Genomic DNA, 23,285 nt, shown 5'->3' on the forward strand with positions numbered 1-23,285 from the left:
GTTTCTGAAGTCGTCCTTTCTCTATGAAATTTATGTAAATGGCATTAATCAGTTTCTGCCCCACAAAAACAAAATTGTTGTAATGAAGCACTGGACTGTATTTTACTTTTTTAAAATACAGGGATGTCAAAAGTTTTGATACTGAAATGTTTAATCTGGATGCAATAGCTGATTGCAAAAGTATCGATACTCATTTATTTGTTTTCGCACTACCACAGGTCACCGGAGGTTTGCTGTCATCAGATGAACTAGAGTTTGCAATACGAATGATAGCACAACTAATTTGCAAAAAAACAGGGATTTGTGATTTATCGTTTCCACATCGTTGGAACCACTGCTATACTAACACAGTAATATTACCAAATTACTATTATAGCCAAAAATATTACTCAAGTAAGACTAGCGTTACAAAATAATGTTACTCAAGTAAAAGTAGTCATCCAAAAAAATGTACTCAAGTACAAGTAAAACAGTAGTTGGTGAAAATACTCCATTAATGAGTAACATTGTGGGTTACTGCTTACGATGTTTGATTTTATTTTCCTAAACAATGCATTCTTTTTATTAGCAGTTATCTATATGATCTGCTATTATTATACTGTATTATAACCAGTGACATAACTGTATTAAGCCAAAGAATAAACAAAAAAAACATTGAATTTACGATTGAGAGAAAAAAAATCTACAGAACTGACGCGTCATCCAACCAAAGAGCATGAGTGCCCTCTAGTGGAGAAAATAGTTTCTAGTTTGAATAGTGAATAGTTCCTTCATAGTTTCTATTATGAAATTGAAAGGATCATATCTCCGGTTTTCTGTGATAAATCAGATCCAAGTAAAAACAGGGAGAGGTTGAAATTCGCGCTTTCGAGTCATGTTTTTTTTACGGTGCTTGAAATATCACAGGTGATTGGACAGGCCGGCGTGATCGTAGAACGGCAAGCTTGGGTCTGATTGGTGTAATGGAGTCATTTGATTATTATTGCGATGTCTCATTGGTGAAACTGGCAGAGCTTTCTATCGCTGGCAAACCCCCCCCCCCCCCCCCAAAAAAAAAATCTAATATGTAGAATAAAAAAGCTAGTGAGGCTAGAGACTAGTGTAGCCCAAATTTACAGTAAGAGTACAATTTCTGTTTCACATATCTACTAAAGTAAAAAGTATGGCTTATTAAAACTACTCTTAGACGTCCATTTTTGTCAAAAAGTTACTCAAGTAAATATAACTCCCACCTCTGAATATTACCCTTTTGCATGGCTTTAATTTGGGGATAGCTTTGTTAAAATTGATAAGAAATAATAAGACATTTGGATGTGGGTTTGTTTCCTTCTTAATACATTTCCGCGGAGGACACAGACTCGTATTTAAAAATTGGCGATCGGGTCATTTGTAGTATTGAATGTTTTCTGCTCTTGAGAAGACCCTTTTACCAAATGCATGGCCCATCACACTGTCTCCATCAATCAAACTTCTATTCTTGCCTGCATAGCTTGCACGTGTTTGTTGGTATATCCTATTTTACGGATATGCATTGGAATAAACTGTGGACCCTGCATTTCATTTCTTCTCGATGGATTAAAATTCCTCCTAGCCTTATTTATGCCGTTGTGATGATAGTAGTCGCTAGATGGCGCGTTTGCGCCTCACACCCACGCAGTCACATCTCCCACGTGCAGCAGTGCGTGGTTGCAAATGTGCTCGAGTGTCAAGCATGTGCTGAAGCAGGTTTGTTGTTTCTGTTTTGAGGCCGCCTCTTTCTTTCTGATTGGCTAAACGGCGAGACTGACAGGCGTGTCCCCCTTTCGCTTCGTGTAGAGTTCACCGGTAGGCGGGGCTCACCGGGGTTATTCCAATTCAAGTTGTTTTGGCACATGCAAGCGTCCCCGTGAGGCGACTGACTTGCTGCAAAGTTGTTGGAAAGTCTTGAGCACAGTCTCTTCGTCCACTTCTTAGTCATCTCAGCGCTCAAGATGTCAACGTTTAGTCATATCTTTGGAGAGAGGGGAGAAGTTCCTGATCTCATCAGATCCTTGGCTGACTATCCCTTCTCTTTCCCAGCTTTTGATGACGGGGGTAAGTAAGAATGTTCACGGTCAATTTTTGGCATACGTCGTATAAAAGTCTTCAAGGTCGTTTGTAAATTGTATTTCTTGGTTGGCTGCGTTCAATTTTAGTCCGGATAATATTAAAAGTACTGTTTTGATGCCTCTGGAGTGTGGTCAGAATGTAAAATATTTTGTGATTTGATGCAGTTATACTGGTGCCGACTGAATATTGAGAAATTTGTCGTTTTTATTTTATTTTTTTAAGAGAGTCTTGGTTTCACTATTGTGCCTTGTCATTAGTTTGTGGTCAGTGGATGCGGAAATTCCAGATTGTTCCTCTCATTGCCATCTTTAATTGTATATTTTATGTTAAATGATACACTCATGATGTAACCCCCACAACTGTTTTTTAATGCTAAAATCGCGAATTGCCGGCTAAATGTCAACAAAGGCAGTAAAGTGAAAAAAGTTTTCTCTCGCAATGGCATCCATCGCCCCCTGCTGGCGGGTAGTGTGAGTATTGGGCATTTATTTACATTCACTTCTGATGTTTCTTTTGTATCTGTATGTGTTGGCCCTGCGAAAGTAAAACAAAAGATTATTTTCATTATTATTTGTGATGTTTGTTTCTTTTGGTTTTAGTAATATTTAAAGATTGTTTTAAAAAGTGTTGTGTATACACTTTTCCAATTTTGACCATAGTATTAAACAATATCCCCTCTGATAAAGGATTTCCTTACGCCATATAGAATTTGTTTTAATATTGTTTTGCTATAAGAATTTGAATTACTAAGTAGCAATACTATTTCAAAAATTGTTGCAACATTATGGTGTGTTGATGAAAGATTTCTTTACCTAGACGTTGACCAGTCTCGTGTTTCTGAAGGACAACGGAACAATCACGTGCGGTTGCGGCAATGTGCTCTTTGAACACCATGTGTGTTAAATCTGATATATTCTGCGCGGCAACCAACTAGGCACTCCTCTCGCTTTAAAGAAAATCGCGTGCAGCGGAACGTGAGAAACAGGAGCTTTTTGGTGTCGTATGTTGAGAGTCGCCCACCGGGGGCGACCTTAATCCCAAATTTGTTTTCATATCTTGATGAAATACAAAACCGTAAACAAAATACGGACATTGGCTTTTTTTTTTTTTTTTTTTTTTTTTTTTTTTTTTTTTTTTTTTGCATGAGCTCGTCTTCATAGAGCCTAGGATACGTGTAATAATATACATTTATGATTGTTTTAGTAATTTTTAGTGGTATTTTGATAATAATTGTAAAAAGTGGCAGGTGTTCCACTGACGAACTCGTCAGTTACAGCACGTGCGAAGCAACACGCGGCCGCGCCCCCTCCGCAGTTTGTACTGTCACGTGAGTGGGTGAGGGCGGGGTGCACGTGTTATGCCACGAGTGTTCCCGCCACTCGATTGCAGGCAAGTCTGCAACCAACCTACGGTACTTATTATTGTCGGTTTGTGGCCACATTAGTAAACATACCCGAAGTGACTTTTCGGTGCCGTGACACGTCTGCATTTTATGATATGAATGTTTTTTTTTTTTTTTTTCTTAATTATTTTTTATTTTAGAAAATAAATTTTCTAAATTCGGGCTCAAACAGAAGGGATTTTATGATCGCTTATTGAACCAAAAATGATTAAAAATAATAATAATAAAGATAAGTGTATCCCACCGAAACCGCGCCATACACATATGACAGAATACTCAGCCAATCAGCTTCTACTATCCCAAAATGGGCGTGTCTTATGCCTCGTGAATATCCCACACTCGCTCTAGATGGGCACGGATAGCGCGAAGGGGGGGCAGTGTAGTTTCCGCACCTCCGTGTTCTTTTGTCGACGGGCTGGTTTGACCATTGTAGAAGTTGGAAGGTAGTACCGTTGATATTTGCTTCTTAAATTCTGCGGCGAACAATGCCCGGAAAAGCAGCGGTGGCTGTCGCGCTACAGCCCGACACAAGCGTCGAGCCAGCAGCTAAGCAGAAGTCTTTCCCGTTTGTTCTAAAGAAGATTATGGACATCCCACCTCCTAACATTCTGGAGGAATGCGACGACGGTAAGACCGCTGTGTCGAAAAGTGTTCGTGAATGTCAAGTTCAGCGCGCTAATGGAAAAGAACAAAAAGTTCCAAGGGCAGCGTTCTGCGTACCCAGACTGGAAATACGCCCCCAACGCAAACAATTATAATGGCTCAGTTCTGCATTTATCGCCCGCCGCTTATTGGTTTGAATCTTCAGTGCTGCACGTGTAGACCAAGCGATACCCCCTTGTCTTATTGTATTTGCGGAACACCCTCTTTTGTCACGATTGACAACCGCTTGGTATCCCAACAGGACATTGAATTATTTATTCACCTTTTGTTAATGCTCACACACGCCCTATTTGATGTAATCAACTACTGTTTCCTTTTGTGTTGAAGCAGAACTCGAGAAGGAGAAGCTCGGCTCAGCTGACGATGTGGAGGGGGGCGGGGTTGCTGCAGCCAGTGCTGGTGGGGCTTCGAGGGGAGGCAGTGGGGGCAGCGCCGGAGGGGTGTCAGCCTCCTTGACCCCAGCTATTTGGGAGAAGACCATCCCCTACGATGGGGAAACCTTCCATCTGGAGTACATGGACCTGGACGAGTTCCTTCTGGAGAACGGCATCCCGGCCAGCCTGGAGGATGAGGAGCTGCAGAAGACCCTGACACCGGCGGGAGGGAAAGGGAAGAGCACCCTGAAGGTTGCCGCCGCAGCCAGCGCAACGACAACGACGGCATCACCGTCTCCTCCGCCTGTTCCCGACACTTCGACGGGAAGCCCGGAACCAGAGGAAGCGCTGACTGTCACTACGCTACTCCCTGCCAAATTAGAGGACGATGACGACGACGATGAAGATGAGGATCAAGAAGATGAGGCTTTGCTCCCTGAGGCAAAAGTTGCAGAAGTGAAAGAAAGCAATCCTGGTAAGTAATTTGCATTAATGTAGTCTGAGGGGGGAAAATATGCAGTATGTGTCATCACAACAGTTCATTAACGCATTAGCTACCATTGACAGCCCTTGATGACCAATCCATTTCGACTGGGAGGGGCGATTTCTTTCATCCGTTCGGCTCTCAGAGTCTAAATGGATTGGACGTCCATCGCCTTCAATGGCACAGGAACATGAGCACTGACAACCAGTTTAAATGTATTGGGCATCTGTCGTTGTCAACGGCAGGCAATGAGTTAATTTTTTGTAATCGGTCATGGGATTTGAGGTAATTATGGTACCACAGTAATAAGGGTTGGGCAATGTTTGAATTTGAACGGTTCAGATTCCACGTTTCGATTCCAGTTCCGAACGATTCTCGATTCCGATTCTTTTGATAGACAGGGTAAAAAAACTTGCATAGTGTATATTAATTTCTTAATTTTTTCTTTAAATTATATGAACTTTCAATTAACTTTGCTATGAATTTCTCACAACGCTATTTTTAACTTGTCTATAAATATCAGTCTTTGAACTTGAGTATGATGAAGTTTCTTTCCACTGGAGTGCACTTTTACAAAGATGTTTATTTCTTAATTTTTTTCTTTAAATTATATTAACTTTCAATTAACTTTGCTATGAATTTCTCACAACGCTATTTTTAACTTGTCTATAAATATGAGTCTTTGAACTTGAGTATGATGAAGTTTCTTTCCACTGGAGTGCACTTTTACAAAGATGTTTATTTTTCAAAAGCTCATGGAGAAAACATTTACACATATTATTTTGCCTATGTTTTAGAGTGTCTTATGCTGCAGGCATTTTTACATATTATTGAGCTCCCACTAATGAGCTAACTTGATGCAGAATATCAAACAAACAAACAAACAAAAAACTTGCAAAAACCAGTCCAGATTATCAGCGGGTAGAGTATAAAATCAGAAATAGTTTTTGATGCAGAAAATTATCATATCTGCCTTCTCAGGCAGTAAACGTGAGCGTGGACAGATAGTGTCTCCTGCAGTAGAGAACATACGTTCACTGTGTGTAGATGAAGCTTGAACACATAAATATGAGAAAGTGAACTCTGACAGCAAAGGATAAGTCTTTCTTTCCTTCCACCACCATGCAGCAGGGTCCTCGGACAAAACAGCTGGTGCTCACAGAAGAGTAGATAAATAACTGTCACTGTGTCGCTGTAGTGAAGTACGTAGAAAAAAAAACAACTGTGATGCACGTTGATACAACAGACTCGGTATTAGGGCCAAATTGATAAATTAAAAAAAAGACTACGAGATTAGTCGTACTATTGATACGAGAAAAAGTCGCAAATATTAAGTAGGGGTAAGTTAGCTGTGAGCTGCTACACACTTTACATACATGTACCTTAGCTGGGAGCTATGACGAAGCATGAGTATAAATTCTTCCATTGATTGTAATTTGATGTAGATGAGGCAAAATAATAAGGATTTTCCTTATTTGTAAACCCGATTCTAAAACAAAAGATGCTTTTAATACTGTAACGAAGGCGGCAACGCGCTACGTAAAGTACGGAGCTGCTTATATAGCTACTAGGGCTGCAGCTATCGAATATTTTAGTAATCGAGTAATCGACTGAAAATTCTATCGATTAATCGAGTAATCGGATAAAACAAATATATTTTTAGGTGAAGAGCAATTATAGATTTACATGAGAAAACAAGACATTTTATCATTTTCAGTCAATCAATGTCTTTATTTTTTATGTATATTGTTGAAAACAGCGAACAATTGCATCTCAGATGTAACTAGAATTTAAAAAAAAAAAAGACTAATTCACTGCTTTCACTCAAAAAACCTTTAGATCTTATTTAAAATGTATATATATATACACACACCTAAAAATGCCTTTACGCTTGATAACACACATCACTTAAAAGTTAGGATTTTCCCCCACGTTTTTCAATTGAATTTCTATTTGTGTCAAGTTCTAGTTAAGGTCCTGATAGGATTTTGAGTTTTTGCACTGTTCAAAATAAATGTATGATACAGGCTGTATTGGAGCACATTAGGGACTAGTGCTACTTGGTGTTTTATCCAGCAATGACTACTGAGCTAAAATTGATAGTTAGCATTATTGAGTTTTTATTTGACACCCTTATCACTCCACAACGCTATGTTATGTTAAAGCCTGTATGTAAGACACGTTAGCCACGCATCGAAAGTGGTTTTAATTGATTGAAACCTAGCCCTCCGCAGGGCTAACGTAAGATGAGCTAGTAGTGACAGTAACGTTAACCTTATATATTAGCGCTTAGCGCTCTTTATTAGCGCTTAGCGCTCTACTGCTTTAAGATGGCGGCTGTTTGCTAACGCTGCCCAGACGCGGCCTAGTCTGTCATTGCGCATCTAGTTCAACATACATGTGATCTCTATGAGACTTACCAGACGCTAGCTGCAACTAATGTAGCATGTGCGGGCTAGTATTTAGCAACGTCGGCGTCGTTTGTAGCGGTTGTCGGCTGCAGTAAGTTTTTTTTTTTTGCTTCTTCCTCTACGCACGTGACATCAGCGCGTTGTCCCGCATTAAAAGTAGTCCGAGCAAAACGTGATGCTTAGAGCTGTCAAAATAAACGATTACTCGAGGTGAATAAAACTACTCGGATCAGTTTTTAAACTCGAGTTACTCGAGTTGCTCGAGTATTCGTTTCAGCTCTAATAGCTACATTAGTCAGACATAATAATATGGCTTATTCTCATACTATTCCATCCATCCACCCATCATCTACCGCTTAATCCGGGGTCGGGTCACGGAGGCAGCAGAAGACAGATGTAAATTATTGTTTTATTTACCTGGTCCTGTCTGGTTAGAGGACCGGCGCAGCATATGAACGACGCAGCACTCAGCTATGCACTACTTGGCATTTGTATTTCATGAAGCTGGAGGTGTTTAATCATATTGGTTGTGCTGCTACGTTTGCATGATATAGCTGTGCACCGAGCTGACTGGTCATTTTTCTTTGTGTAATTGAGCCAAACACTTGAGCGCCGCCGCACATTGTCTCCTCCTGAAATCAAGTTGCAATGCATAAACACACTTCATCTGGCTTCTACGTGGTGTTCGGCAGCTATTTTTTTCCCTGCCGGCGTTCAGGGCATCGAAACTGGGAATCGAAATTTTTTTTTAAATTCGAACGGTTCCGGGAGAACAGGAATGTTAGTCCCGGAACCCATCGATGCCCAACGCCAGCAGTAATTTAATTCCACAACTGTTGTTCAATTTATGTTAAGAATAGATTAGTCAGGAAATGCTTGTAATAGCTGTTAAAAGGGAATATTATGACTTACAGTAAATTGCAATTTAAATAAATAATGTAATTACAGCTAACCGTTTCATGTGCGTTGACAATGAAAAGCCTACAATCTTTCTGCAAAGCTACATGTGGCTTTTTAATCCTAGTGCTGTAAATTTAAATGAGTTTGTCACTCGACAGATGTCCTATCCTTTTGAACTGGGACGTTCAAATGGATTGGACGGCTATCCCTGTCTTTTAGGAAGAAATAAAATATTTATTTTTGCGGGATAATTCGAGTGATGAAGTGGGCTGGATTTGGCCCCAGCGCCTTGGTTTTGGTTTCAAAGGAAAATCATGTGCAGTCATTTTATGAGCTTTAACATTTCAGAAAATTAACTTGTGCAAACAATATACCGTATGAACAGAATACAAACAGACCTTTAAATGCATAATAATCATTTTATGAGCTTTCTGGACTTATTGTTAACATTGTCCCCCATTATTCTTTTCAACTTCTAACCATTTTGTATAAGCAATGATGTAGCGTCATTTGGCATTTTACATACTCCTACCAAAAATAAATCAAAAATCAATTTAAAAATAATTTCACAGCACAAATAAGGTGCGAACAGTAAGCGTAACTTTGGTACGAGTGTTCCTTTGAAGCAAATTTGTAAACATACACCAACAGGTACTGGAGAACGTAACACACCATCTCCAATCAACCCGGACGACATCGAGGTGGATGTAAACTTCCAGCCAGATCCCACAGACCTGGTCCTTTCCAGTGTGCCGGGGGGAGAACTGTTTAACCCTCGTAAACACAAATTCTCCGATGAAGAGCTCAAGCCGCAGCCCATGATCAAGAAGGCCAAGAAAGTCTTTGTTCCTAATGAACAGAAGGTATCCTGATTCTTTTCCGCACATTTTTTTTTAAACAGTGACATGGCTGATTAACTGTCATTCAACAGGTTAATATGTCACAGTTACCCTTAGTGCTGGAGGATATGACGATGTATATTAGGGGTGCAGCTATCGATTATTTAGGTCATCGATTAATCTATTGATTGGTGAGTTCGAATAATCGAGTAATCGGATTATAAACATTTAATACGTTGCAGAATACAATTTAGGAGATGCAAAACAAAGGGGAAAAAGTGTTTATGCTTTCAATAACATTTATTTTGAATTGCTAAGATTGCAATTTCAAAAGAGCATTAAATGTAAATATAAAATATCTGAGTGTTCCTTCAAATGATGTAGGATTACATTTTCACTTCTCAAGAGCAACAAATGCATTTAAAAAAAATTAAAAACCTTAGCTGAGACTCAAACGGTATTTATTGGGGGAAAAAAAACTATATGTGGTTCTAAGTACAACAAAATAACAATTGGCTAACTTGCATTTTTTTTTTTTTTAAACAAAGCTTTTAACAAATCGTTCAAAAACTTACCTTATGTTGTTTTTAACGGATTCAGCCATGTTAGATGAGTTATGTCATATTCACTTTTGCCACTAGAGGATAGTAGATCCACCCAAATCAATAAAACTAAATACAAACTTTGAAAACAAACCATTACAACACCACTCTAAACGAATCCTGGAAGCAGCAAAATTCAATTCAAAGCTTTTTTCAAATACAATTACTCGAGTTAATCGATTATTGACATTTTACATGTCTAATCGCCATAAATAGACCTGTTCCTGCAATGCACACTTTTGCCAGCAGATGGTGCCCATTTTGCATGGATTTGCTGCATTGATGGGATTTCATAGGCCATATTTGTACCACCATTGGGCAAGATGTCGCTATCTTCACTCAATAGTTAGCAAATTGGATCCCCCTGCCAACTGTACTTGAGCAATACATGCAAGACAATTGAAAATAGCCAAACATAATCCACACAGAATACGGACAACACAATTCATTCAAATATTAATTACATTTTTATTAATGATAACTTAATATTAGGGCTTTCAAAATTATCGTGTTAACGGGTGGTAATTAATTTTTCAAATTAATCACGTTAAAATATTTGACGCAGTTAACGCACATGCCCCGCTCAAACAGATTAAAATGACAGAACAGTGTCACGTCCACGTATTACTTGTGTTTTTTGTCTCCCTCTGCTGGCGCTTTGGGGGCGAGCTACTGGTTTATTTTTTGATTGAAAATTTTACAAATTTTATCAAAACGAAACATTAAGAGGGGTTGTAATATAAAATTTCTATAACTTGTACTAACGTTTATCTTTTAAGAACTACAAGTCTTTCTATCCATGGATCGCTTTAACAGAATGTTAATGTTAATGCCATCTTGTTGATTTGTTATAATAAACAAATACAGTACTTATGTACAGGATGTTGAATGTATATATCCGTCTTGTCTTATCTTTCCATTCCAACAATAATTTACAGAAATATATGGCATATTTTATAGATGGTTTGAATTGCGATTAATTACGATTAATTAATTTTTAAGCTGTGATTAACTCGATTAAAAATGTTAATTGTTTGACAGCCCTACTTAATATACAACATTCTTAAAAGTCAAAACCAATAGTAACAATAATGAGTAGATAATTGGATATCTTTATATTTGAGCAAACGTGTAGTATGCTACTATGCTGTTTCTGTTTACACTAGATAGTTTTAGGTTGCTGTACTACTTGATGCATTTAACATTTGTGGCAGGTCAGTTTATGGCAGGTCAGTTTAATTAAAGAATAAAGTAAGCGGGGGAAAAGCGGTCATAATTGTTGATTTATTTTTATTTTATTTTTTTACCAAATAATTGAAAAGGTATTATTTCGTGACATATAAAAATCTTGATATAAAATCACCCATTTTGTCACCATTTTTTCCCCCCAATGTCACACAACACTCCTCACCCTGTTTTAGGGCTGCAGCTGTCGATTATTTTAGTAGTCGATTAATCGATGAACTACTTAGTCCGAATAATCGACTAATCTGATGAGGAACATAAAAACATTAAAATACCTGAGCTGAGCCTCAGACGGTATAAAAAAAAGAGAATCGATGTACAACAACAGAACAGTTAGCTAACTTACATAGCAAAGTCCGCTAGCTTAAATGCAAATTTTTTTTTTTTTTTTTTTAATTTTATTTTATTATTATTATTATTTTTTAACAATGCTCTTAACAAATGGTTCAGACACACGTTCCCACAAAAAAAATGGCTAAATATACCTATAAACTGAATTATGAATGCATGAAAGCTTAAAAAGCTTAAGCTTATGTTGGACTTAACAGGGAGCAGATGGATTCAGCCATGTGAAATGAGGTAGAGTAGAGGGCTGTGTATCCACCCAAATCAATAAAACTAAATGCAAACTGTTTGAAAACAAACCATTACAACACCACTTTAAATAAACGAATACTCGAAGCAGCAAAATTTAATTCGAAAGTTTTTTGTAATCGAATACGTGAGTTGATCTATTAATCATTGCAGCACTACCCTGTTTTACCCTCGTAATTCCTGTCCTCTCTCCTGGATGTTGCATGAAAAGCATTGAATGAGTAAACTCCAAGGGCGTAGGTTTGCATAGGGAGGGTAGGGACATAACACTACCAACTTTTCAGGAGGCTCAAATTGTCCCCACCAACCTTTAAGCAACCTTATATGCACTATTAAATGAGTTCAGTAATACAGGTAATCCCATTTGTTGTAAAGAAAGAAATGACCCTACCATTATTAAGTGAATTATTTTCATTATGTTTAAACTTAAATTTACCCCTTTTCATTTTCACTTGCTGAATGCGCGGGTCCATTTTTTTCCTCCCTCCTCAAGCGCACGTTTGATTGGCTAATGATTTCATCCACCCCCGACACAAACACGCACGCTCACACTCACACAACTCAGATAGGAAGAAATGTCGACAAAGTGCCACCTCTTCCACCGTCTTCGAAGACGACGGATATTGGAATTTTTTTTTTTTTTTTTCTGGCCAGCAGCAGCCACTGTAAGTAATTTAAAAACTAATTTTGCTACTGAAAGTTCGAGCTGCATTAGAGTTAGGATAACATTAAACTGTGTGAACTTGCTAACCTGAAAACTCGAGTAGGAAGCTGCTTAGAGAGAAGTGTCCTTCTGTTTGTGTTTTCTACTGTTAACGTTAATTAAACTGTGAGAAGTGTAGTGAACTCTGCTGGAAACTATAGAAACAGAAAAACGTGAGCAAGAAGCTGTTTAGAGAGAGCCAGGTGCTGCATAACCTCAAATGTTGCTCACACAATACAACATAATCATAATTAACTATGTACATAAAAAGAAAAAAAATGTTGTTGTTTTTTTTTTTTTTATGCCGAAAGCTACCCACACTAGAGTTGCGATTGACTGGTCGATCGTGATTGACATAATGAGCACCCCTGATTTAGCATATCAATTAATTAGTTTCAGATTCGTGAGAAATGTAGCCCTGACCTCTGTACATTCACTTTTTTTTTTTTTTTTTAAATCGTTATCTGATTAAATATTATGTTCTACTCGATATAGGCTTAAAAACTTTTACAAATATTGTTTCCTCTTTTTTGCACAATATCTAGGCCATCACTGTATGAGGGCTTGATAACCCAGGGATGTAGAGGGGGCAGGCACAGGATGTTTGGTTATACTGTTTTGTTGCTTAGCAGGCAGGCATAACACTCTCAGTTGTATTGTATTGTAGCCTACATGGGACAATAGATGGAAATTGTTTATATTGTGTCACATCACATTACGGTCTGTTAAATTTAACTGTCCATCTCAACTTAAATATATTTTGAAAATTTACAGTATCATTGCTTGCAAAGCATTAAAGTACTGCATATGTTGTCGTGACAAGCCGGTGGCAGGGGTGGGTGGGGGCGCTATAATGGTCTCTTGCACTGCGTGCAGGTTATGCTGTTATATCGTCCCTACCAATGTTGAGACCAAAACTACACCCTTGGTTAACTCTCATAGCTCCGCAAAAATATCTAAGCCTCAGAAAGCCAGGAAACATCCCTTTCTGTTAATTTTTTTGTTTTTGCTCAGGATGATAAATATTGGTCCAGGAGGAAGAAGAACAACCTCGCCGCCAAACGTTCCCGCGACGCTCGGCGCCTCAAGGAGAACCAGATCACGGTGCGCGCTTCCTTCCTGGAGCGGGAGAACGCAGCGCTGCGACAGCAAGTGGCCGAGTTGCGAAAAGACTGCGGTCGCTGCAAGGCAACCTTGGCCCGTTACGAGGCCAAGTACGGTCCGCTGTAAAGACCTGGTAACACTCCACCAAGAATCAATTCGACAAAAGCAGAACTTCCTTCCCCGCAGAATTCAACACAGACACAAACACACAAGGGAAATCAAAATTTGCACTCTTGCTGACCTCCGGTCACTGTGTCGAACTCCGGTCGCGGGGCTGAACCTGGCGCTGGAGTGGCAGATACACACCGGAGGACTGACTGGGAGCACTGGTCACGGGAAGGTCTGTGGAGAGCGCCTGGCTCCTTCACCGAGAGGAAGGCGACGACACTCCCACGGACAGAGACGCGCGCAAAATACAGTCGGTCTCGATACTTTCACAGAAGTCAGGAAATATGAAAACAGCAGACAGATAACACGTAGACACTAATCTTTTTTTGAAATCACTGCATCGCGCTCCTTGTAGTGGACCAAAGTGTGACTGCCATCAATTGTGTATTTAGAATGGTGCCCACTTCCCTTTCCTTGTGTCGCGCGTACATTTGTGTCTAATTCCTTTTAATTCTCAAAAAGGATGTGGAGACAGGAAAAAGAGTGGAGTACAAATCGGGTACTTGGACCTGGAAGGAGCTGAAGCGATTACCTCAGGTGGTGGAAGAGCGACCGCTGAGAATCTGTTTAGTTCTTCTGTCAAGTAACACACACACCTACACACACTATATGTATAGTCATCTCCAGTGTGTAATCCTTTTTGCACTTTTTCTTCAAAGACTGTCGTGGTTGCGGGTACCTTATTATCACTGTGGGAGGGACGGTAGCTTAATAGAACACATGCATGAAGTCCTCGTACTAATCTCAGAACAGTTTCGGGAAAGATTAACTCATTAGCTGCCATTGACGGGGATAGACGTCCGATCCATTTGAAGTGGGAGGGTGGCAGCGAATGTTCGTTCATTCGCTGCCACCCTCCCACTTCAAATGGATCGGACGTCTCCTAGCCATAAACTCATGTCAATTAATATAATTAGAAACCGCATAATTGGACGTCTATTACCGTCAATGGCAGTGAAAGTCAAAATTAGGGCCTTTGAGTCGTTTTAATAATAACAAGTACAGAGTTTGCTTTTTAAATTCAGGTTCGAAGGTATCGCTGGCCCTCCTTTTTGTGGAGGGGTAAGTGTGTTAGGATGTTTATTTTACTACACTCTGCATGTAGAGGGCGCTCACAGCCCTCGCCTGCCCTTCGGTAGTGTAGCGATGGCTGGATTGTTCTCGGAAAATAATTAGCCGTCCCCTAGGCGACTCCTTTTAAAGCCTGTAAATAAATGATCATTTTCGAGGTCTTCTTATCCTAAAACAGGGATTTTTTTGACTGTGTCTTTATTAATCCAATGCTAGTCCCTATATTTGCCAAATAGTCAATGAGTGCTGTATTTATTCTGATGGTAATAATGCATCTGTTGATTGTAATGTACGAGAATATGTCAGATTCTTTATATCCCTTTGAGGAAAACTCTTTGAATGAAACCAATGACTAAGCAGGGACTCTAAAAGGGTTAACTGTGTTTGTTTCACACAAAAAAAGATTTATATAGTTCTAAGGGGTTATTTGTCTCTATTCAATATATTATATACACACATATAGATATTGTGAGTGTGTCTAACACACAAAAGGCAGGGTACGTGCTTAGTTACCTCATCCAACAATTCTTGCTTTCAAAAAGAATGAATCAAGCGATGGTTGAATTTAGGCCTGGGCGATAAATCGATTTTATGAATTTTAAGGTTTGTTTTTTGTTTTTTAATTTTTGTAAAAACCAAGGGAGGACTGGCATACGGGGATACCGGGGATATCCCCTGTGGGGCCGTAGTCAATTGAGCGGACCTTAAAATTAGCGCACCCGGGTAATTGAGCGGACCTTAAAATTAGCGCACCCGGGTAATACAAGCATCACGGTCAGTGTTGTTAATCGTACTTTAAAAAAGTAATTAATTACAGTTACAAATGACTTCTCCCAAAAAGTAATTGAGTTAGTAACTCGGTTACCTGAATTTAAAAGTAATTAGGTACTTGATAAAGCAACTGGTGTTACTTTTCTTTTTTTTTTTTTTTTTTTTCCATTCCAACAAAAAAAAAAAAACAACAACAAAAAAACAGGTCACACTATGTGACTATGTATGTAGAGTTCAAAATGTTTTTGGCACAACTGGTCCTAGCACAATTCTTTACCCTAAACTATTCATTTAAAATAGGAGGATTGACTGCGGACGCTCATTTTGCAGTGCCTGTGACGGTACTAGACGTCCAATCCATTTCAACGGGAAGGTCCCAGTGCCCTATAGAGGGTTAAACTTGGTAAACTTTTGTTCTTATTGTCTCCTTAAAGGGATCCACGGATAGAAAGACTTGTAGTTCTTAAAAGATAAACGTTATTATGAGTTAAAATAATTTGATATTGAACCTCCTCTTGATGATTTTGTTTTTATACAATTTGTAAAAATAGTTTAACTAGTAGGTCGCCATTGTTGTTGACATCGCAGGGCGGTAACGTCACATGGTTACGCTGCCGGGCTTCCTGAGTATGACTCTAGCGACGTAAACATGTAATCTGTTCAACCCTTTCAATTTGAACCCGATAGGAACATTAATGAGCATGACAGCATTATCGATATTTCACAAAACGAGCAGCAAATGCAAAATGAACAGGAAAGACTGGATGAGATGAGAGTAGGGGGGGAAAAAAACGTGTTCTGCCAAATTTGACAACCAAAGTACTAGGTGCGCTTTCAGCTTGTTTTGTTTAGATGCATAGAGACAGAACTTACTAAAGTTGCCTTAAGAAAATACTTAAACGTAGTAATATTAAATAAGGGAGGTTTAAATATGCCACGTGACTAATATTGTCAACAGATCAACAATATGCTTTAAAGCTACAACAAGAAAACACAATGCTTCAAAGTATGAGAGGGAAACGCATGCAAAAAGTATTTTGATGCAATGAAGAGGTAAAAAGAGACAGAATACAATAAAACACAAATAGTAAGTACTCGCCGCTTTTAACTGATGAGCGCATGTGTTGGACGTCTCGCCGCGTAGAAGGAATTGCAGAATTGTAGATTTTCAAATCAATGGCAATAGTTTATGTGTTTCTAATAACATATTTTAGTAAAAGAGAATAATTGTGGCTTATTAGAGCCTACAAGTTTTTAAGTCTGAGGTTCCCTTTAAAAACAAGTACTTGGGAAAACAAAAAATCGGAGGGGGAAATGATCAGTTTTTGTGGGGGGGGGGGGATCAATTTTATCTTTAGGGCGTATCACCCAGCCCTAGTCAGAGTAGAGAGCCGATACAGTAAATGCAGCTTTCGCGTAGGTCTATTTGGCAAAATGTCCAATCCTATTTTTTTAGGTGTTGCAAGACTGTTACAAGTTGTAAAATACAGATGCTAATTTTTTTTCTTTCTCTTTTTTCTCTCCGATCAGTCGGCTCGTGCGCCAGTAATTGTGGCAATAACATCCTGTAATATACCTATATTGCTTGTTTAATTTCAGTGATATTGTGTGTAAAATTGTTATTCCTTAAAGGAAATGCCCCAAAGTCTTTTGTGCTTCCAATTTGATCCTCTGTAGTCCAGGATCCTAATGCATGAACCCAGTCTACTTTGTCTTCTATCAATGTTTTGACTATTCTACACCAAGTGTACTTACGTCTGTTAACCGTCACTGAATAGCTGACGCATTTCCGATGGGCGTATTAATGCAGAGTATCTGCATTATGATTTTTGACGGCCATCCCAGTGCGGTCCGCTTGATTTCCTATGGGGGCAAACGTCAATTGAAAATGGCATCTTTTGATCACTGTGTGGATTATTTCCTATGAACTGCATATTGATCTATATCTAGATTCACCGGATCAGTTGGTGCTTAAGCGTTTTCTTGTTTGTTTCACTTTCAAAAGGGCATAGTGCAGGGGTGTCAAACTCATTTTGTCGCGGGCCACATCTTAGTTTTGCTTCCCGTCAGAAGACTGTTGTGTCTGCCAACTAATCGACAACTAATGAAATGAATGTCAACTACTTTGATAGTCCATCGTTTGGAGAAATTCTTGACCTATAAATTTTCCAGATCCGTTTTGAACTTCTTCTTAGCAAGTATTTAAAATACTAAACTTGATTTAATGGTTTATTTGAATGCTTATTTTGACAGCGTCATATGACTGCTGTCATCATGACACGATACCTGTCATAAGTATGAATGAATGCTTATGACAGATGTCATGAAGTGTCCTAACCCAAAGACATTTCAAACAATGTTAACTTTGCATCAAAACTAACACTTAGTAACAACGTGTCATAAGCATTTTTTCATGTTCATGATTCATGACAGGTGTTATGTCATGATTATGTCAGTCTGTAACGAATTATAAATATTTCAATGGCAATGTTACTTTATAATTAAAAAAATAAAAGGGGAAAATATTCAGTTTTTTCTACATAAAAAAAACAACTTTCATTTATTTTTTATTTGTATTTTACATTAATTCTAACTCTGATGCCAAAATAAAAGATTTAAGAAAGTTTTTGCCGTCAAGTAGTATCGAAATCAAGCTTAGAAAGTTAATTAAAAGACATTCTAAGATAATAATGATAAATATTACCTAAATAAAATAATTAAAAATAAAATAAAATACAAATTAGCAACAATAATATATATATATTTTTTAAAAAGCATGATTGATTTTATATACATTTTTTAAACATAAGGAAAAAACAGTAATTATTAATTGATTACTGTAGTGAGAAATGGTTTCCTTTCGCGGGCCACGCAAAATGATGTGGTGGTCCGGAACTGCCCCCCGGGCCTTGAGTTTGACACCTGCGGTCTAGTTTAACAGACATGTCTAATTTTGAGAGTTAATTTTGCATTGACATTCAAACAAAATATGCACTGCATTGGACTGTTCATGTGCCAGTACAGCCAGTGAGTTTATATATTCAATTCTCATAGTGTTGTGCATAATTCGAATCTTTTAGAGCGGCGCCTGGCGTAGCTCAGTATGTAGCAGTTTTTTGTTTCATTTGATTGATGTGGATTGAAAAAGTAAAAGTTGCTTTACTCATTGGCTTCCACTGACAAAAATTAAGACGTCTAATTCATTTAAACTGGAAGAACTGCTGTGATTGTTTATCTTTTAGTGCCATTGACGGCGCGAGACGTCCAATTTATTTTGACAGGGAGGAACGAATGAACAATACTCTCAAACAAAATGAATTGGACGTAAAAGATGACTTACCGAACTAATAGTAACTGGTATGTCTGAGTATGAGGGCCAAACAGAGAGAGAGGGAGAGAACAGTAGGACCTCTGAGAATAAAATCATAATATTACAAGATTAAAGTTGTAATATAATGAGAATAAAGTCATACGTTGTAACTTGTAATACTACGAAAAAAGGCGCACTATTACCATAAGTCGTATGTTGTAATATTATGAGATTAAAGTTGTTATATTATGTAAATAGAACAACTTTGACAGGATCTCGTGAGGCTTTATTTTAGAATTTCACAGGAAATCCTTCATTTTTGGCACATCTACATCAAATTATAATCAATATTAGGATTTTTACTAATGAGGGCTGCAGCTATTAATTATTTTAGTTGTCGATTATTTACTAGTTAATTCGAATAATCAAGTAATCGGATTAGGAACATTTGATGCGTTGCAGAATAAATTTAAGGAGATGTAAAACAAAGGCATGCTGAGATTGCACTTCCAAAAGAGCATTAAATGCGAATTCAAAATAAAATTCCTGTGTGTTTCTTCAAACTATGCAGAATTGCACTTTTATTTAAAGAGAAATTACAATACCTGCGCTTACCCTCAAACCATATAAAAAATTTTTAAGAAATAAGGACGTAAGTACAACAAAAGAACAATTGCTAACTTGCATAGCAAAAATCCGCTGCTGTAAATGCTATAAAATGCTTTTTAAATTTTTTTTTTACAATGCTCTTAGCAAATCGTTCAAACACATGTTCCCACAGAAAACGGCTATATATACCTATAAACTAGATTATGAATGCATTAAAAACATATCAGCTCAAACAAAAACTTTCCTTATGTTGGTCTTAACAGGGAGCAGCTGAATTCAGCCATGTTAAATGAGCGATGTCATATTCGCTGTTGCCACTAGAGGGCCGTGTATCCACCCAAATCAATAAAATTAAATGCAAACACTTTCAAAACAAACCATTACAAGGCCACTCTAATTAAAAGTATACTCGAAGCAGCTAAATTTGATTTTAAGCTTTTTTCTAATCGAATTATTTGAGTTGATTAATGTTGCAGCACTAATACTAATACATCGTCGTAGCTCCAAATTAATTTGTTAATTTTAACGGCGGCAGTTCAACGCTTCGTAAAGTACATCGCAGCTAAATTAGCTAAATTTGCCGCACTGCATCCATACATACTGTATTATGTAAGTAAAGATACGTAATATAAAGATTTTAATCCCGTAATATTATGATTTTCATTTCGTAATATTATGCAAAGTTATGTAACATTACAAATTTTTTCACGTAAATTAAGTATTAAAACTTAAACCTTGTAATATTACTAGTGCTGCAACGATTAATCGATTAACTCGAGTATTCGATTAGAAAAAAAATATTCAAATTAAATTTTGCTGCTTCGAGTATTCATTCAATTAAAGTGGCATTTTAATGGTTTGTTTTGAAAGTGTTTGCATTTAGTTTTACTAATTTGGTTGGATAAACTGCCCTCTGGTCTGCCTCATTTCACGTGACTGAATCTAGCTGCTCCTTGTAAAGACCAACATAAGCTAAGTTTTTGTTTGAGCTAATGTTTTTTTAATGCATTCATAAAGTAGTTTATGGGTATATTTAGCTGTTTTTTTGTAGGAATATGTGTCTGAGCTATTAGGAGCATTGTAAAAAAAAAAAATGTTAGCATTTAATAGCATTTAGGCTAGCTGACTTTTGCTACGCAAGTTAGCCAGTTGTTCTTTTGTTGTGCTTAGATCCTCATTTATTTTTTTTTTTATACCATTTAACGCTAATATTACGACATATGACTTTATTCTTGTAATATTGCGACTTTTTTTCTCGTCGTATTACATGGCGTAAATATTCTTGTAATCTTACAACTTTAATCTCATAATCCTTTGTTTGGCCCTAATACTTCTTGGTAGACAGGAGAGCAGTTGCATGTGTAGAAATAAAAAGTTTCAAGTTCTAAGGTAAATGCGTGCAAGCGCTCAGTTTCATTTGCATCTGCTGTGTTTCTATTTGATGCACAACAACAAAAAATGTTTTACATGTTCAATAATGTGCATGCATAGCAAAATATATGCTCCTCTGTGTAAAATTTGTCAAGCACAAACTGGATATAATGATGTGTTTTCTGGTGGTGAGGCTAATGTGTACATTTGAAGGTAGAAGAAAACAGCCCTGTTTAACTCATTGGCTGCCATTGACGGTGATAGATGTCTGATCCGTTTCAATCGGCAGAGAAAGCCACGTGCGGCTCTGGAGCCGCAGCTATCATCGTCAATGGCGCTTAAAGAGTGAATTGTGAAACAGCTTCGTTTTCCTTTGCATCACTTACACTTGTCGGCTATTTGAAGCAGCTAGGACTCTATAATTATTCTTAAAAAGTGATTTAATAATATCGGGATAAAGAGGTTTTTATTTGTCTTTTTTGCATTACTTTCTATTTCTATAAGAAATGATTCTGTTTGGTGTTTTTGTATTGTCTTAACCATGTATAGATACATGACACTGCAGTGCCATAGTTCTGTATCGTGTATCATGCATAAAAAAATAATAAATCAAGATGTAAAGACAACCGAGCTCAGTTTGACCTTGACTTGTCAGCAGACGGCACCGGCAATCGTGCGTGTCGACGGATAGTACAAAAAAAGGTGCGATTTGATACGCCGTCTATCTGCACGTGTACACGCTCACACACGGACGGTGTTTTTGTTTGGATGCTGCACACGTTTTCCCTCCTCTCGCTGTTCCACAGCCCTGCTGCTCATCAGTATTCCAGAAGAGTAGGAGCTATTGCGTAATGATCGCATCCACACACGGGAGCAGTGTTGCGTAACAGCGGCAGCAGCCTCAAAGAGGATGGGCGTGTGGATTCAGAAAAAGTATGAGGATGGAGACTCCTGAAGAGGGAGGGGCTAAACTCATCTTTGTCACGAGCCACATTGTAGTTATGGTTTCCTTCAGAGGGCCATTACGTCGGGCAACTCGGATAAATATTTTACCCGTGGTTGCCATGGACAGCGTGAGACGTCCAATCCATTTTGACTCTCAAAATAGATTGGACGTCTCACGTCTTGAGTAGTTACTGGCAGGCAAACAAGGGCTGCCACAATTAAAAACTAATCGATTAGCAACTACAGACATTTTTTAGCTCAAATTTGTCAAAATATGTTTGTCGTTCTTTTATGAAATTTTCCCGCTTTTTTCCCCCCTTTTCAATAAAAGTTGCAAAGCAGAAAATATTATTTTGGTGGGAAAAAGCGAACAAAAAGCAACAGCTTTATCATATTCATCTTTTATTTTTCTTTTGTAAACAACAGAAATAGGTAAATATAGTGAATAATGTCTTAAATGAAATGCAGCTTTAAGTAGGGTTCAGCATCGATGGGAACCGACTCTAACACTCCGATGCTCCCGGAACCGTTCAAATTTTAAAATTTCGATTCCATGTTTCGATGCACTGACTGCCGAGCGGGAAAAAAAATCCTCAAGTTCAAAGACTGATATTTATGTACAAGTTAAAAAGAAAAAGCCCTGTGAGAAGTTCATGTTAAAAAATAAAAAAAAGATTTTAATATCAACGGTGCAATTTTTTTTACCCTGCCTCTTTTTTAAAAAAAAATTTTTTTTAATCCTGCCTTTTAAAAGAATCGGAATCGAGAATCGTTCGGAACCGGAATGTGGAATCTGAATCGGAACTGGAATCGTTGAACTGGAATTTCAAACGATGCCCAAACCTACCTATAAGTGGAAAAAAAAATATTCGACCCCTCCAGTCAAAATGATTGGATGTCTCATGCTGTCATAGGCAGTGAAATTAGAGCTGCCATGATTAAAGACAAATCAATTACCGGTAGCAACTTAATTGTCATCATTTTGATTGTTAATATATACCATCTAGACATTGTTGACCTCAAATTTGTCTAAATCCGTCTTTTTTCTCTTTCATGGAAAACTATTTTTTAAAATTTTTAATATATTTTCCCCAAAAAAACATATTCTTCTATGTACTCACAACTTTTAATAAACAAAGGGTGATCAGTAAACTTTTACCGGTGTTCTGCCAAAATGTGCTACATGGGCGAAACATTCTACATGAGGCGAATTTGTCACCCAAAGTATTACCATGCGCTCTCAACTTGTTTTGTTTGAATGCGTACAGGCAGAATGTACTAAAAAATGCCTTAAGAAAATACTTAAACGTAGTTATATCACATAAGGGCTGTTTAAATATGCTACGTGACTAATGTCAACAGATCAACCCTTTAAAATTACCACAAAAAAAAAAAACAATGGCTAAAAGTATGAGAGCGAAATACATGCAGAAAGTATTTTTTAAGGCAAAGAAAAGGTAATAAAAAAACTCAAAACAAAAATAGTGAGTACTTGCCTCTTTTAACCGATGTGAGCACCCGTGCGGATGCTTGCGTAAGCGCACTGAGCATTGTGTAGCGTCTTGCCGCGTAGTAAGGAATTGCAGAACACCGATAAATTATACGAAATATTTGTTTATTTTAGAAAAATA

The 23,285-nt window shown here is 37.8% G+C and overlaps 1 protein-coding gene across 4 annotated transcripts; it reads left to right on the forward strand.

Moving 5' to 3' along the window:
• The first annotated feature begins 1,887 nt into the window (after positions 1–1,887).
• tefb (TEF transcription factor, PAR bZIP family member b) lies at positions 1,888–15,581 on the forward strand. 4 transcript variants are annotated; one of them, XM_057817294.1, is made up of 4 exons: positions 1,888–2,073; positions 4,481–5,002; positions 8,974–9,185; positions 13,320–15,581. In XM_057817294.1, the coding sequence occupies exons 1-4, from the start codon at positions 1,971–1,973 to the stop codon at positions 13,533–13,535; spliced, it is 1,053 nt and encodes a 350-aa protein (XP_057673277.1). In that variant the 5' UTR covers positions 1,888–1,970; the 3' UTR covers positions 13,536–15,581. The 4 variants fall into 4 exon arrangements, with proteins under 4 accessions (XP_057673277.1, XP_057673278.1, XP_057673275.1 ...); XM_057817295.1 differs by having other exon boundaries at positions 4,484–5,002; XM_057817292.1 differs by lacking the exon at positions 1,888–2,073 and adding an exon at positions 3,810–4,117.
• Positions 15,582–23,285: the final 7,704 nt, after the last annotated feature.

The sequence above is a fragment of the Corythoichthys intestinalis genome, chromosome 16 (genome assembly GCF_030265065.1).
Source record: "Corythoichthys intestinalis isolate RoL2023-P3 chromosome 16, ASM3026506v1, whole genome shotgun sequence".
Lineage (NCBI taxonomy): Eukaryota > Metazoa > Chordata > Actinopteri > Syngnathiformes > Syngnathidae > Corythoichthys > Corythoichthys intestinalis.

What these genes read in the sequence shown, in the direction of transcription:
- tefb (XM_057817292.1), top strand. Translation starts at nt 3,976, where the DNA reads ATGCCCGGAAAAGCAGCGGTGGCTGTCGCGCTACAGCCCGACACAAGC. An exon ending in TCTGGAGGAATGCGACGACG is followed by an intron (nt 4,118 to 4,480) that starts GTAAGACCGCTG and finishes TTTGTGTTGAAG; the next exon opens with CAGAACTCGAGAAGGAGAAG. An exon ending in TTGTTCCTAATGAACAGAAG is followed by an intron (nt 9,186 to 13,319) that starts GTATCCTGATTC and finishes GTTTTTGCTCAG; the next exon opens with GATGATAAATATTGGTCCAG.